Source organism: Podospora pseudoanserina, chromosome 3 (genome assembly GCF_035222485.1).
Source record: "Podospora pseudoanserina strain CBS 124.78 chromosome 3, whole genome shotgun sequence".
Classification (NCBI taxonomy): Eukaryota; Fungi; Ascomycota; class Sordariomycetes; order Sordariales; family Podosporaceae; genus Podospora; species Podospora pseudoanserina.
This window is the reverse complement of record NC_085922.1, coordinates 2,731,218-2,744,420: the sequence shown is the minus strand read 5'-3', so window position 1 is coordinate 2,744,420 and position 13,203 is coordinate 2,731,218. Positions and strand designations below refer to the sequence as shown.

At 51.5% G+C, this 13,203-nt stretch overlaps 5 protein-coding genes across 5 annotated transcripts; all 5 read right to left on the bottom strand.

Annotated features, from left to right (window-relative positions):
* Positions 1-2,054: 2,054 nt before the first annotated feature.
* On the bottom strand, positions 2,055-3,309 carry QC764_307860 (uncharacterized protein; the record flags this gene model as incomplete). Its single annotated transcript, XM_062945895.1, has 3 exons — positions 2,055-2,156; positions 2,215-2,991; positions 3,058-3,309. The coding sequence occupies 3 exons, from the start codon at positions 3,307-3,309 to the stop codon at positions 2,055-2,057; spliced, it is 1,131 nt and encodes a 376-aa protein (XP_062801935.1).
* Positions 3,310-4,000: 691 nt separating this feature from the next.
* MNN4 (mannosyltransferase) lies at positions 4,001-5,569 on the bottom strand. Its single transcript, XM_062945894.1, has 2 exons — positions 4,319-5,569; positions 4,001-4,268 (listed from the first exon to the last, which is right to left on the bottom strand). The coding sequence occupies exons 1-2, from the start codon at positions 5,165-5,167 to the stop codon at positions 4,254-4,256; spliced, it is 864 nt and encodes a 287-aa protein (XP_062801934.1). The 5' UTR covers positions 5,168-5,569; the 3' UTR covers positions 4,001-4,253.
* A 1,273-nt stretch (positions 5,570-6,842) lies between these two features.
* On the bottom strand, positions 6,843-8,798 carry QC764_307840 (uncharacterized protein; the record flags this gene model as incomplete). The annotated part of the gene is made up of 2 exons (XM_062945893.1): positions 7,587-8,798; positions 6,843-7,433 (listed from the first exon to the last, which is right to left on the bottom strand). The coding sequence occupies exons 1-2, from the start codon at positions 8,328-8,330 to the stop codon at positions 6,843-6,845; spliced, it is 1,335 nt and encodes a 444-aa protein (XP_062801933.1). The 5' UTR covers positions 8,331-8,798.
* Positions 8,799-9,373: 575 nt separating this feature from the next.
* ERD2 (endoplasmic reticulum retention protein) lies at positions 9,374-11,105 on the bottom strand. The gene is made up of 4 exons (XM_062945892.1): positions 10,632-11,105; positions 10,495-10,553; positions 10,363-10,429; positions 9,374-10,297 (listed from the first exon to the last, which is right to left on the bottom strand). Exons 1-4 carry the CDS (start codon positions 10,657-10,659, stop codon positions 9,804-9,806), a joined length of 648 nt encoding a protein of 215 aa, XP_062801932.1. The 5' UTR covers positions 10,660-11,105; the 3' UTR covers positions 9,374-9,803.
* A 429-nt stretch (positions 11,106-11,534) lies between these two features.
* Positions 11,535-12,960, bottom strand: RFC5 (Replication factor C (RF-C) subunit; the record flags this gene model as incomplete). Its single annotated transcript, XM_062945891.1, has 3 exons — positions 11,535-12,097; positions 12,171-12,793; positions 12,874-12,960. The coding sequence occupies 3 exons, from the start codon at positions 12,958-12,960 to the stop codon at positions 11,749-11,751; spliced, it is 1,059 nt and encodes a 352-aa protein (XP_062801931.1). The 3' UTR covers positions 11,535-11,748.
* Between the last annotated feature and the right edge of the window lie 243 nt (positions 12,961-13,203).

The window sequence follows — 13,203 nt, the reverse complement described above, 5'->3', positions numbered from 1 at the left end:
GGTGGGTGGTATGCAACAGTCGGGGAAGCTGTCCGTTTCTTTTTATCGTTTCCCTCGCGGATCTATTGGACGACTGTTTGCGCCGTTTGCCCGACTTGCATACCTCTATCCGCGCGGCAGACACACATGGAAACAACGGAAGCGAGAATTTGGCAGAAACTCGCGTATGTATGACATCCCCTTACCCATCTCATGGCCTCGTTTCTATTTTCATATAAGTGCCGGCCGAGATTGATTGCAGGTTGATCGGGCGAACGACATGCGGGACTTTATGGTTGATCATCAACATTTGAGCCCTGCTCTGGACCTTTTGTCATTGAACACCCTCACATTGGCGTCATTAATATCGAAGCAGATACCGAAGGCCTCCGAAAGGATTAGAAAGCAAAGAGGCAGCAGTAAGATACCAAGGCCATTTGCGTCGACCACACCATCATTTCGTTTACCATATCATAGCCCCAGCCAACATCCTCCAAGGTGAGAGTTCCATAAACTTCAAGGTGAACGAACCACACCACCAACTCTTCGGACAAGGCTGTGGCTGTGCCTCCCACATTTTGGACCGACTCATCACCAACCAGAAAAGCTACCCCTCCTTTTTGGAGAAAGCAGCACAGGTGGGCGGGAGATAACAAGGTAGGTAGGGAAGCCTGGAGCTGAAACATGGAAAACTTCAATTTGCCCGACTTCTTAGTTGGAGCGGAGCAAGTAGGTCGGTAGCCGACTATTGCCCCTTTGCAAGGTCGCAGCCGGTCAAGAGAAGGGGATCGTTGTGCGAAAAAGAGTTAATGCTGTGCTGGTGTAATTGAATGGTTGTGATAGGCTGCCTTGTTTTTGAGTTGCTCCGACACCACCGTGACTTACACGCTCCCTGGGGAGAGTGGTGCTCGGGATTGGGAGTGGGCAGCTGGCTTGGCTGCCTACCGCAGCCTTCTTGGGAAACATGGAGACCGGGTTTGCTCTCTGGGGAAAATCGGTCAATGAAGATGGGGGAGCAATTCGTCTGCTCGGTAGGGGATTTGGGGGGGATTGGAGAGTGTTATGTATGATGACCCGAGCTGAATCTCCTCATGGTGATTCGGAGTTACACATGGCAGAAATGCAACCTAGCATTCGATTTACTACACGAGGAGCAAGCAACATCGGCAATATTGGGAGACCAACGCACTGGTGCCTACCATTTATTGCTCCCAGACATATCCGCCATATACATGTCGAGCCCCTTCCATGTTCGACAGCACATGTGACCTCGGAAAGCAGAAAAACACACCTCCAACTTCCCAAATGACATCTCTACCCAGAATGCTCACTCTGCGATAACTACACCAGGAGTAACCATCAGATATAGAATTCATAAACTGACAACAGACACCTACCTACCACGGTTTGCTCCAGACAACCCTAGTAAGTACTAAGACCGTCATGAAGCAAGCCCGAGGGAGCAAAAAAACTGGTGGTGATCAGTTGCTGCTCCATGACACTTCCCATGCTAAAACCTACACACCCAACCTCCATACGTCGTGCACAGAATAATAGAGACTAGAACGTAATTACATTAACGCCTTGAAATATAGTAGAAATCCCTTCGATCATCTTTTTAATGCCTCTCGATTATGTTTTGATACCTTTCAACTATCTTTTATCACCTTTCAACTATCTTTCATGGCTTTTTTTTAACTGTCTTTCAAGGCCTTCACAATTTATCACAGTCACCCCTTTTCCGTCAGATGTTCATCAAACACTAGTAGCACAATACCAGTCACTCAAACGATGCATAGAATATAATAAAAGTCATCGCATTACTCCACAAACCCATCAACTACCGAATTGCTATGTAATTTTCCCCGCTCATAATGTCGTATTATCGTCCGCTGCATAGTTTCGTGCTGTCGTCCGCACATCATCGTGTATTTTTGTGCGTAATGTCAAGAAAAGAAAAGAAAAGAAAATGCAAACCGCAAAACCGCAAAACCGCAAAACCATAAAAAGCCGTAGAACCATAAAAAAAAACCCAAAACCCTTGCCAAAATCGGCTCCTCCGTGAAAATAGGCCCTTAAAGCTCATCGGGGATAATGTCACCCACGAAATCTTCCTCGCCGCGAACACAGTTCGCCAGGATATAGTTAGGCAGCTGTGGCGTGGTCCGGCGATTGCTCTGCAAAGGTAAATGTTAGCTAATAGCTTACCAACAGGACATCAATCAGAATACTTACAACTTTGACCCATCCGTTCTTGCCGACCTTCACCTCGTCCTTCTCCTTCTTGCCGCGAGGACGAACGGTAACCATGCGAGGTCCCTTGGCCGTGCGGGTCACCGTCTTCCAGCCGCTCTCCTCAGTCGCGATGGTGGGCTCCTTGATCATGCGCTCGAAATTGCCCTCTGGGCTCCAGGCGTTGAACGAGACTGCACCGGTCTGGCCAGGAGTGGCTGAGGCATTTGTGTCGGCAGCCGTGGTGGTCGTCCGAGTGTGAGTCTGGGAGCCAGCAGTGATGGAAAGCTCGGAGATCGACTCATCGGGTGTGTCAAGACTGTCAAGAAGGTCAAGGGTATCGAGAGTGTCAAGAGTGGTAGGTGTGGTGGAGGAGGTGCTCGGAGAGTCGTTGTTCATAAATCCCAAAAACCAGTGGGGGGCGCGAGGAGCTGGTGCCATAGGCTCAGTCGAAGTAGCAGCAGCGCCAGGTGTCTCGACTGACACATCGGTATCCTCTGGACTGGCAATGGAGTCGGTCACGGTGGTAGCCTCATCCCCGGGAGGCAGAAGAGTGAACTCTTCCTCGTAGTCATCGTCGAAATCATTGATGCTGACCGTAGTAGCCGGGCCCGAGTCATTCCCCTTCGGAATGCCGTTCTCGTAATCCTCATTCAGCACGAAGTCGGCAACCCTCATCTTGAGAGTCTCAAACTCTTCCTCACAGATTCTCTCGCCGGGAGGGGGAAGCGCTTCGCCAACCTCGGTCTTCTCAGCCCAGTCAACGCAGTCCTTGCACCACTGCTGATGGTCAGTATTTGAACTCCCCTTCCCCCAAAAAAAAAAAAAACCATGGACGGTGAATACATACGTAGACTTTGTTGCGGCGGGTGGACTTGCTGAAAAGTCCAGCTCACGCCAGCGATCACAGGGTCCCTCACACTTCATCTCGGGCGCCTTGTTGCCAGAGCTATGCTCGAGACACGAGATAGTCGACTGGGCAGGGGTGGCAATGCCGTTGCCCAACTTCTTCTGGTACTTGCGAAGGGCACTGTGGGAAAACTTCTCTCTGGCCTTCCACTCGCCGCCGTTCTCGCAGCGAATCTTGTTGCCGACCATGTTGACTATTTACTATCGACTGTTGACTCTTTGATGGAATTAGATGATGCTTGATGGATAAAAGGTCGACGGGGGTGACTGGAATGCCGAAGAATTAAGTGTCGAAGGTGAACAAGGTGTAAGAGGAGGAGATGTGTGAGGAGATGGTGGAACGAGAAGTAAGCGATGAAAGCTGTTGACCGGGCTATCTGTCTCTCGAGAGCTGACTGCCTGTGAGAGGGATGCCCGAGGTAAGAAAGAAGGAGGAAGTTCTGGGAACAGAGGTGTAGAATATATACTCGAGTTGGGGAGCCGTCGGCTGGCTGCAGCGACTTGAGGTAATTGTGGGCCTGATCGCCTTATCTGATGAACTGCCTGTTCTTTGTCTCCTGAATATTAGGCAGGAACGAGTATGGGAAACTCCACCAGAGGCAGGTGGTCAGGAGCAGGAGAGGAAGGCACTAGTGATGAGGTGAAAGGTAAGAAAGGGGCACTTTTCTCCACCCGAGGAGCACTGCAACCTCAGATTACAAAGTAGAAGACCCACCTAGGAGCAACTCAATCTAGTATATAGTGCTCCATCATTGCAAAGACTTTTCTTGATGAGATTGTTGCTCCAGGGGAGGTTGGGAGGTTGAAAAGGGGGGCTGGGAGGAGAGGAATTCAAGGGGCTGCGATTCACTCGTGATATTCACTCCAGATGTTCACCCTGCGGGACCCAGATTTCAAGTACGTATCAATCTTCGTTCTTCACTTGCCCGAGAAATCTCTTCCAACTTTGGCGAAAAGCCAGCCTCTTGCCCTCGTCACGTGGTATCCAAGCAAACGCCCAACGCCTAGAGCCTGTCAAACAAGTCACATATCCAAGGCATCAAATCCAAACTGTTTCCTCACTTCACTTCTACCCAGATCCATAGCTGTTCACCGTATCATTCACTGATATCCTCACCCACTCCTTCAATTCCTCACTCCAGCGGTGTCTGCGTTGAATGTCAGCTTTGTCCTAGGGAATCCCTCAAGATCAAACTTACCCTTCCCACTCGGTCAACACTAAGCTCTTCTCCCCATACTCCGCCACCAAAATTCTCTCGTGATCAAGAGGCACCTTTGCCTTAACCCCCTCAAACCTTGTTTCCTTCAGCGGCCAGATATTATGCGTCCTATACTGATGGAAGTTCTTGCAGCTCCAGATCCCCGGTTCCAACACTGGATTTCTCTCGGCCAGCGCAGTGATATCCACAAACATGCCCGTGTCAACATCAACCCATCTGGCATCAATCACGTTCATTCCCTGTCTCCTCTTCATTTCCGAGTAGTTTGGGTTCACGTCCAACAGATACGTCTTCTTGATCTCATGCACACCCTCCCCTCCCTCATCGGTGGTGTACCTCCACTCATGCAGCGTCTGGTTGAACTGCTTGGCCATGTGCTCCATCGTGTGGAGGCTGACCTGGACGTCGAGGTCATAGTCCCAGGGCATGATCCGGCCATTCCACCACCACCCAAGCAATGTGCCATGTGCGATCCAGGTCTCCATCTTGAGGGAGGCCATGATGGAGAGGTATGATCGGATGAGGTGCTGGAGAACCTCACGATGTTGAGAATACGGAATCACGCCCTGGAAGAAGCGGATGTCGTAGTGGGACATTTCTAGGGTGTTGCCAGCTTCCTGGAAGTACTTTGGTTCGGGGGGTTCATTGCTGTAGGAGGCCCATACCATCGGCCATGCTCGCTCGGGGGGCGGCTCGACAGAGGGAACGGAGGAGAGGTAGGAAGACCGGTGAATGGTCGCCGAGAGGAGGACGAAGGACGTTACCACGAGCACAATGGCCAGCAATAGATTCGGTAAAGATACGGGAGGATAAAGAGAAGATTTCATGACGTGCTGGTCTGGTGTCTGTCACAGTACAAACTAATGAAACAAATAGCTATAGAGAAGAAAAACTCGGGATGGGAAAGTAGAGAGGAACAGCGAGTCAACATAAAGGATAATCGGCGCAGGACCATGCAGTCGGGGATATAGACTAAACCATCAGAGACACATCGCAGCGAAACCACACGCGTAAGAGCACACGAGTGATGAAACCTCTGGTTCCCCGCATGGTCGTCAAGATATCTCTCTAGGCCCCATAGTTCCCGTCTGCTCCGACATCTCCCAGCCAGGGACTTCCCGGATGCCCGGGTTTTGCAGCTCAGGGACCCAGTCTCGTACGGAGCTGCCCTGCGCGAGCATTGGGGGGGTCAACCTTGCGGTTGATCAGAGCTGCGGGAGTCAGTGCAGTTGCGAGGCGATGAGCCTCAGTAGGCTCTTCCAGAGCGCTTCTCTAGCAGAGCCTAACGTTGAGCTATAAGAGGAAGAACAGATCAAAACCCGAGGACGCAGCCCAGGAACCCACGCTCTAACGGCTAGCCTGTCCCAGAGAACAGGTCAAACCATCAAACTCAATCTCCAAGTCTCAGAAAATCGTCACTCTCTCTCTCCTCACCACCAGCCCATCCATCACCAACCACCCCACACCTATCCCGCCTCTTTTCCTCCTCCTCTAACCCAAACCGTCCCCTCCCCGGAGCAGTTTTTATCTCCTCACACGACACCCCCCTGTCTCTTCAAAAACCCTCAGATAAAACGACCCTGAACGCGAAGACGACAAATCAAGCTTTCCACTAGCAAAAGCAAGTCCCCACTCTGCTTCTCCGCCGCCGTTGAAGAAAGACGCAAGGCCACGCAAGCTTGTGGGGACAGACAGACGAACGGGGAGAGGCTCTCCGAAAAGGAAGAATGCTTCTTTTTTTTTCCCTTCGGAGCGGAGGGGAGGGGAGTCGTCATCGGACCGTGGTCCGGTTTTGTTCGGGATGTGGGCGGGCCCGGATCACATTAGCTCACCAAGGTACACGGGAGCACACCCCGGGGACGAAGGTGAAAGGAACAGCGAAAAATAATTGGAAGATGGGGGTGTGAAGAATGTCAAGAGTGAATTACCTGCTGCTTTGGGGGCCCAGGTAGGATGTTTTGGATAGAGGTGGTTCATTTATACATTACATGTGTGTGGCCCTTGGAAGACAGATACCAGCGATATTGTTTTTATTTTATTTTTTTTGGCAGCGATTCGTGAAGTCAATCATGGTCTCTCTGAACCAGAAACATCATCGTCAAAGAATCCTTGCCTCCACATCGTCACACAAAGGATAATTCAAAATGCCAAGGTCTGGGGACGGCAAGCTTCAGTGGTGGGTCCTCCACGCCAAGAGATCTCTCTGCAGATCATCGGTAGTTGGCCTGCCACAATCCAGGGGTTTTGTTTACTTTCCCTCCTCTTGACACTACTAACACTCCAGCTCACCATCTACAAGCCCATCCCCTCAAAATCACCCAATACTTTGAATAGTCTTCATAACAATTCGAGGAAAAGAAATTTAAAAAAATTATATAAATAAAAAATCGAAAGAAAAAAAAAAACCAACAACAATAGGAAACCCTGGGCACGCAAGATGAAATAGTCTTCATAATTCATGACACTATAAATTACTCGCTCGCTTAAATACCAAAAACCCCCTCACTTCTTCCCCGGAGCAGCCGTAGCAAAAGGACTAACAACCCCCCTTTCCCTCCTCAACCAGCTCTCCAACCTCTTCGGCGTCCCCTTCCCATCTTCTTCATCCACAGGACTACTCCCCCCACTACTCCCCCCATCACTCCTCGGGAACAAACTCAGCTTCCCCGGCGGCGGCTGACTCAGTTGAAACCCCTTCATCATCTGCCTCGTCTTGTTCCCCCCCGTCTTGACAATCGTCGTTGCCGTAGGCGTCATAACCTTCATCACAGAATTATTATCATTACCATTATGCTCCCCCGCCTTCTTGATCACCCCCGTCCCGACCGCCTTTGGAGGTGGTGGCATCGTCGTCGAGTCAGGGGAGTAATAACTCATCGCGAACCCAACCTTTGGACCCCCGACCGACTTTCTCGAGATGGTAGTCCCCGACCTTTCCAAAACCATCCTCCTCAGATCCGGCGCGTTTCTGGCCAGTGTAGCAGGTGACGGCTGCTGCTGCTGTTTAAGCAGCCCCTTTTCGTCGTCGTCCAAGTCAGAAGAGTAGACACTACTGACATCACTGACCCTCTTTCCCACATCCTTCTCCTTGTTCTCCCCCCAATCAGAACCCCCCGGCCCCAAACCCACACTAGCATACGCCTTATTCGACGTAGACTGCAGCACCGGCGCCCCAATATTCGGACTCCCCTTTGATCTTCCCCCCCCCCGGTGAGAAAAGCATCACTCCCAATCCCGGGCCCCAACCTCCCCTGCTTCTGCTGTCGCTGCCGTATCTTCAACCCAAAAACACCCCCCACCACACTCAACACCATTGACCCCAACACCCCCAACCACAGCCCCAATCACAACCTCCGTTCTCATCCCTTGCACCGGTTCCGGCACCGCTGTTGAGGTGGGAACCCCAAACCCAGTCTCCAAACCCCCATCCTCCCCCTCCTGCACAACCCGTCCCTGCGCCAAAGCAACCGCGCTCCTAGACGCTTGTGCCAGCCTCCGGGAGAAACTGCTCTCCATCTGAACCGACATGGCGCTCATATTCTCCACCATCGTCATGCTCGCCCTCTGCAGCCGCTCACTCATCTGGCGGTCTGCGCTTCGCGAAACCTCAGCTACCTGCTGTGATAACGAGCGGGAGGCTTGCTCGGCGTTGTTCACCGACTGCCGGAGCGCATTGACCGACTGTTCTGTTTGGGTGAGACGGGAGGAGAGCTGCTGGACTGAGTTTAGCAGCTGGGCTGACGTGATGGAGAGTTGTTGGGACGATTGGGAGATTTCACGGGAGGATTGGGATAGGGCGGAGAGTTGTTGGGAGAGGGATTGGATTTGGGGGTCGTTTTGGCGGGGGACAAGGAGGGTTGGTGGGGGGGTTATGGTCGGTATTGGCGGGAGGGCGGGAGGGGCGGCGAGGGTGGCTGTTGATAATACCCCAAGGGCGAGAAACAGATATTGGGAGAGTGACCCGGTTGTTGGTGGACGTGATTTAGCCATCTCCTTCTGCCTCTCTGTCTCTCCCGTTCCCGTCGAATGTTTTGTTTCGTGTCGTTTGCCGTTGTGTAAAGAATGAATGGCCAAAATCCAGTCTGGCTAAATGAAAGTAGCGGGACGGGTACCTATCTATATCAACAAGAAACAAAACCCCTGTAGAATAAAAAATTGTTGCAGTATAAAAGAACGTATAAAATCTACCGCGCCGGCGGGTATGAGAATAGAACAGAAACAACTTCAGCAAATCTCGTCGTCGACGATCATCATTCAGCCTAACTCCAAGATCACAACTCAGGCAAAATGGAAGAAAAGAGGGAGAAAATCTCCAAACCCGCGAGGAGGGGTGGGTGGGCAGTGATAAAACTTCATGCCTCACTCACCCCAAGCAAAGCAAATGTGACGTGATGAAGCTTCCCAGCTCGGTTGACCTACAACACACCAAAAGAGCTTGGCGGCAGCAGCCTCGAAGTCGCAGATCTCACCTCGGGGCGGGTGTGACCCGGAGCGAGCTCACGCACAGACCCTCAATGCAGGGGGAGGAAGAGCTTCAACGTCTCAGATATTGCCCCGTGCTTCAACAGCTACCAGAAAATTGTCTTCATGCCCTGGTTTTTTGTCAACAAGACGAGAGAAGGGTGAGTGTAATGACCCAAAGCTTGGCTGTTTTGGTCAAGGCTTGTCCTCCTCACTCTTCAGACTTGGGATGGCATGTTAGCCATGTCTAGACTTCCAACCATCATCACCCACCGAGCCAAGTTCATCAGGATTGTAACATTTGCAGTCTAGTCCGTGCTGCGTAGCCATGAAAGAGGTTTCTAATCCGCACCGAGATCCTTCATCTTCCAGAACCCAAGGACACTTCTACCAAGCCCTTCTTGTCTCAACCACACGGCACATCCATAAACCAACCTGGTAACAACCTCCTCACCCACCAACACCCCATTCTTGGCCCAGGGGTTCGGTTCCCCCACCACCACCACCACCAACTACCAACCGCCAACCACCATCATGCGAACCAAAGACCACCACCATCGGCACTTGCACTACCCGGTTTGTTCTCGAACACACTCATATATCACTCTCCTCTTCCAAAACCAGTCAGCTTTTCCATTTTAAGTCTCGGTCCCTTGACCACCTGCCTGCAATATACCCCTACTGTTATATACAATATGAAAAAGCAAAAAAGGATACTCATACTTGTCGACCACACAACACGCCGGCCACTTGTCAATCATTCCCGTTATCCTTAAAACCAACCAGCATTTGAATTACACCCCATACACGTAAAAAAAACAACCACACTTTCTCTTCCCCCCCCCCCAACGCCAGCCCGCCCACCCAAGTGTCCGTATCTCATAGGCCATTGCATTTTTCTTATCCTCCTCTCGTTAACTTTCCCTCTTGCCATCACCCCCAACCTGTCTCTTTCGCCCCCTCCTGCAATCCCCTCCATCATATCCTCGGTTATTGCTGGCCCTAAACAGGCAACTTAAACTTCTCCCCCCTCATAACCTTGGTATAATAAATCCAAAAGAAATCACTATACAAAATCGTCTGCAAAATCCCCGCCGTCACCGCAATCGTGTCCACCTTGTGCGTCGGCTCGCTAAAGTACCGATAGATCCAGTTCGGGATATACAGCGCCCTGTACATCCCCAGCGCCGCAATATAATGCGCCGTAATGGCCTCCGCCTCCCCAGTCCGCTGCAGCATGAACAGCTGCGGCAGGATCGCCACCGACTCGAGCCAGATGGAAAACGCCCAAAACACCTCGAGGATCGTGTACTTATACGGAAACAAGAGCGCGAGCAGGCCGGCGAAGCCGAGGAGGAACTCGACGTGGAACGTGTCGAGGTTGGGGTCGTTGGTGGGCTTGTAGGCCCGGGCCATGAGGTAGATTATGTAGAGCTCTGAGGAGATGAAGAGGACTTTGAAGATGAAGTTGTAGGGGGAGGAGGTCCAGGGGAGGTCTGCGCCATCTATCAGTCAACATTATCCCCCCAAGGTGGAAACGGGAAAAGGAGGGGAGACATACCGAGATATCGAGTAATGTAAACCAGCATGTAAAGAACCTGCGACTTGAAAGAAATACCCGAGCAGCTCTGTTTCCAATATCAGCCACACTACCTATCGTCACTGTCAATGACCCGGGGGGTGGGCAGCATACCTTCAACTGCTGGATCTTGTGCAGCAAGATGAAAATGGAGGCGAGATGGGAGAAATCCCCTTTGAAAGCACATCGCATTATTAGCCCGGGTGTTCCTTCTCCCTCTAGCCGACGACTACTTGGAAGGGTATGCATACCCAGCACGCGAAAGATGTTGAGCGACATCGCAAAGGGAGCTCAATCCTAGCTTCTCCGGGGGCGTGCCCGTCTCTCTTTTCAACAACAATCCCCGATCAATTTCCCAACTACCAACACTGTTGTTATCAGCCCTGCCGCTGTTTAGTCGTCTTCTCTCTTCTTCTCTCGTCTTCGTTTTGCGTTATCGTTGATCGATCTCCTGTTTCGTTCGTTCGTCGCCCCTTCTTCGTAGCAGGTTCGGTTCCCCAGCTCCCTAAAATCCAACCACCTGTTCTTCCGGAACTTCGGAAGTCTTCTCAAACCGACTGCGGCGCAAACCAACTCGCTCCGTCGTTATCGGATGTTCGCTGTGGGAGTGATGCCTTTTCGTGGCGTGTGTGCAAGTGGTTAGAGTCTTTGCCGTAATACACTTCCTCACCATCCAAAGAGGACACGAAACGCGTTTTCTGGCTGAATTGGGGGAACAACTGGAAATGCACACTTACCTACCCACCCTTGTTCGCTTTAGCACACGGCAATGATGCATGCCAAACCGATTCGACTCCACTCTTTGTCAGGATCTGGCCAATCAGACTTCACAAGCTAACGCAAGGGCCCGCCCGCCTGCTGCCCGGGGGCCGAGAACAATGTGGGTCTGGGCTTTGCAAGTTCAAGGTCAGGGTTGGGAGAGTTGGAGATGGATGATGATGATGACGCTGCTCTTGGAGGTACAAGAGAGGGTGATATTGGAATTGGATGCTCTATTTTATATCGGGGTTGTGAGATTATCTTGAAGAGCGAGAAAAAGCCCATCTTGGTCAACCTGAATCTCATCAACCCCATACCGTCGCCATAGCAATTCAATTGGCCGGCAAATGATGCCACGAAGACCACCGCCGCCTTGTTCTTAACCAATCCATTTGTCAATATTATGTTATCGAATGCCTCCTTGGATCTTAAAGCCTCACCTCCATCAGCTATCACAACACCACCAGCAACGTATCTCAAAGATGCTCCAAATGAGTATTAGCTTGCAAACTGACTGCCTGGCTGTCTCTGAGCTCAGGCATGCCCCAATTATACACTCCTAAGACGCCAAACTCCCTCTGCTCTTGTCCTCTTCCCTGCATCACCCCCTTACATATCCATACTCATCAAATACATTTCCAATATCCTCATAAACTTAGCCACAAACGCCTCCAAGTGAAAAATCACCTTTGTCCCCGTCTTTATCCTGTGCTCATAAAACGCACTCCACTTGATCACCTCCGGCTTCAAATCATCATCAATCAGCGGCATCAGCTTAAACGTCAACGTCTTCAAGATGGTCGTCGGCGGGATGCAGTGCGTCAGCAAGTCATAAAGCTTGCTCCTCACCTGCAGGATCCTCGCGGAGGTATGCTCAGCCATGATCTCCTGCGCAATCTGCTCAATCAGTCCCTCCCAATCCGGGGGCGGGATCGGTGTGTCGTCCGTCACTTTCTCACTGTTTTTCTCTTGTCAGCTCCCAATCCACCCCTTATATCTCGTCCCCCTCTCCCCCCAAAAAAAGAACTCACTTCTGCGCATAAACCCCCTCCAACATCAACAACGCCCTCCTCAAATTCCTCCCGCTCTCCCTCGCAACCCTCCCCACCAACCCCTCCCTCACCTCCCATCCCTCCCTCTCACAACTCCCCCTCAACACCCCCTCCACCTCCCCCACCGTCGGCCTCGCAACCCTAACAAGCAAACACCGACTCCTAATCGGAGCAATAATCCCCGCCGTGCTCTCCCCAACCAAGATCAGCCTCAAATTCGGACTATACTTCTCCATCGTCCTCCTCAGCGCAGCCTGCGCGTCCCTCGTCAAGTGATCCGCCTCATTAATCACCACAACCTTGAACCTTTGCCTCGCGCTCTGATCAACCTGCTGCGTCTGCGCCACCTCCTTCAGCAAGTCCTGAATCACCACCCTGTCATAATTCCCCACGTCCGACGGCGTGATCTCGAGGTGATACACGCTCGCGACGATGTTAAACTCGAGCTTCCTGTTCGAGCTCGTCTGGAAGACCCGCGCGTCAATCTTGATCTTTTCGACACCGGGGCCGTACAGCTCTTTGAGCGTCGCGACGATGCGAGTCTTTTTGCCTGCTCCGGAAGGGCCGTAGAAGAGGAGGTGGGGGAAGTCGCCTGATTGAGCCTGCAGATTCACACAAACAAAAACGAACAAAAGTTAGATGATATCGTCGCTGCAAAAGGGGGAGGGAAGAGGAAACAAACCAAAGAACGGAGTCGATCAGACAATTCATCATGATATGTCAAAGCATCTAGACTTCTGGGCCGGTGCTTGTCGACAATGAGTGCCATCTTGCTTGATCAAATCTCTGCTGCTGTCGATTTTTGTGCTTGATGGTAGTTGTTCGGAGAGAGTTGAGGTAGAATACTAGAAAGTGCAGGTGGAAGGAAGCCTTGAAAAGGTGGGCTCCGGAAAAGCACGCGTCTGGATGACGCGCCGCGCGACTCGGCCGCCAAAAATCAATTAAACCAAACCTATGCACAGACCACCTCACCTCAACATCCAGAGCTCTTAATCTTGTCAGCTACGAGTAT

Bases quoted from the DNA above. Each gene is read 5' to 3' on its own strand.
- MNN4 (XM_062945894.1), bottom strand. From the start codon at position 5,167: ATGAAATCTTCTCTTTATCCTCCCGTATCTTTACCGAATCTATTGCTG.
- ERD2 (XM_062945892.1), bottom strand. From the start codon at position 10,659: ATGTCGCTCAACATCTTTCGCGTGCTGG. The intron at 10,554-10,631 runs GTATGCATACCC...GTGCTTTCAAAG, and splicing joins CAACATCTTTCGCGTGCTGG to GGGATTTCTCCCATCTCGCC. The intron at 10,298-10,362 runs GTATGTCTCCCC...TAGATGGCGCAG, and splicing joins TTACATTACTCGATATCTCG to ACCTCCCCTGGACCTCCTCC.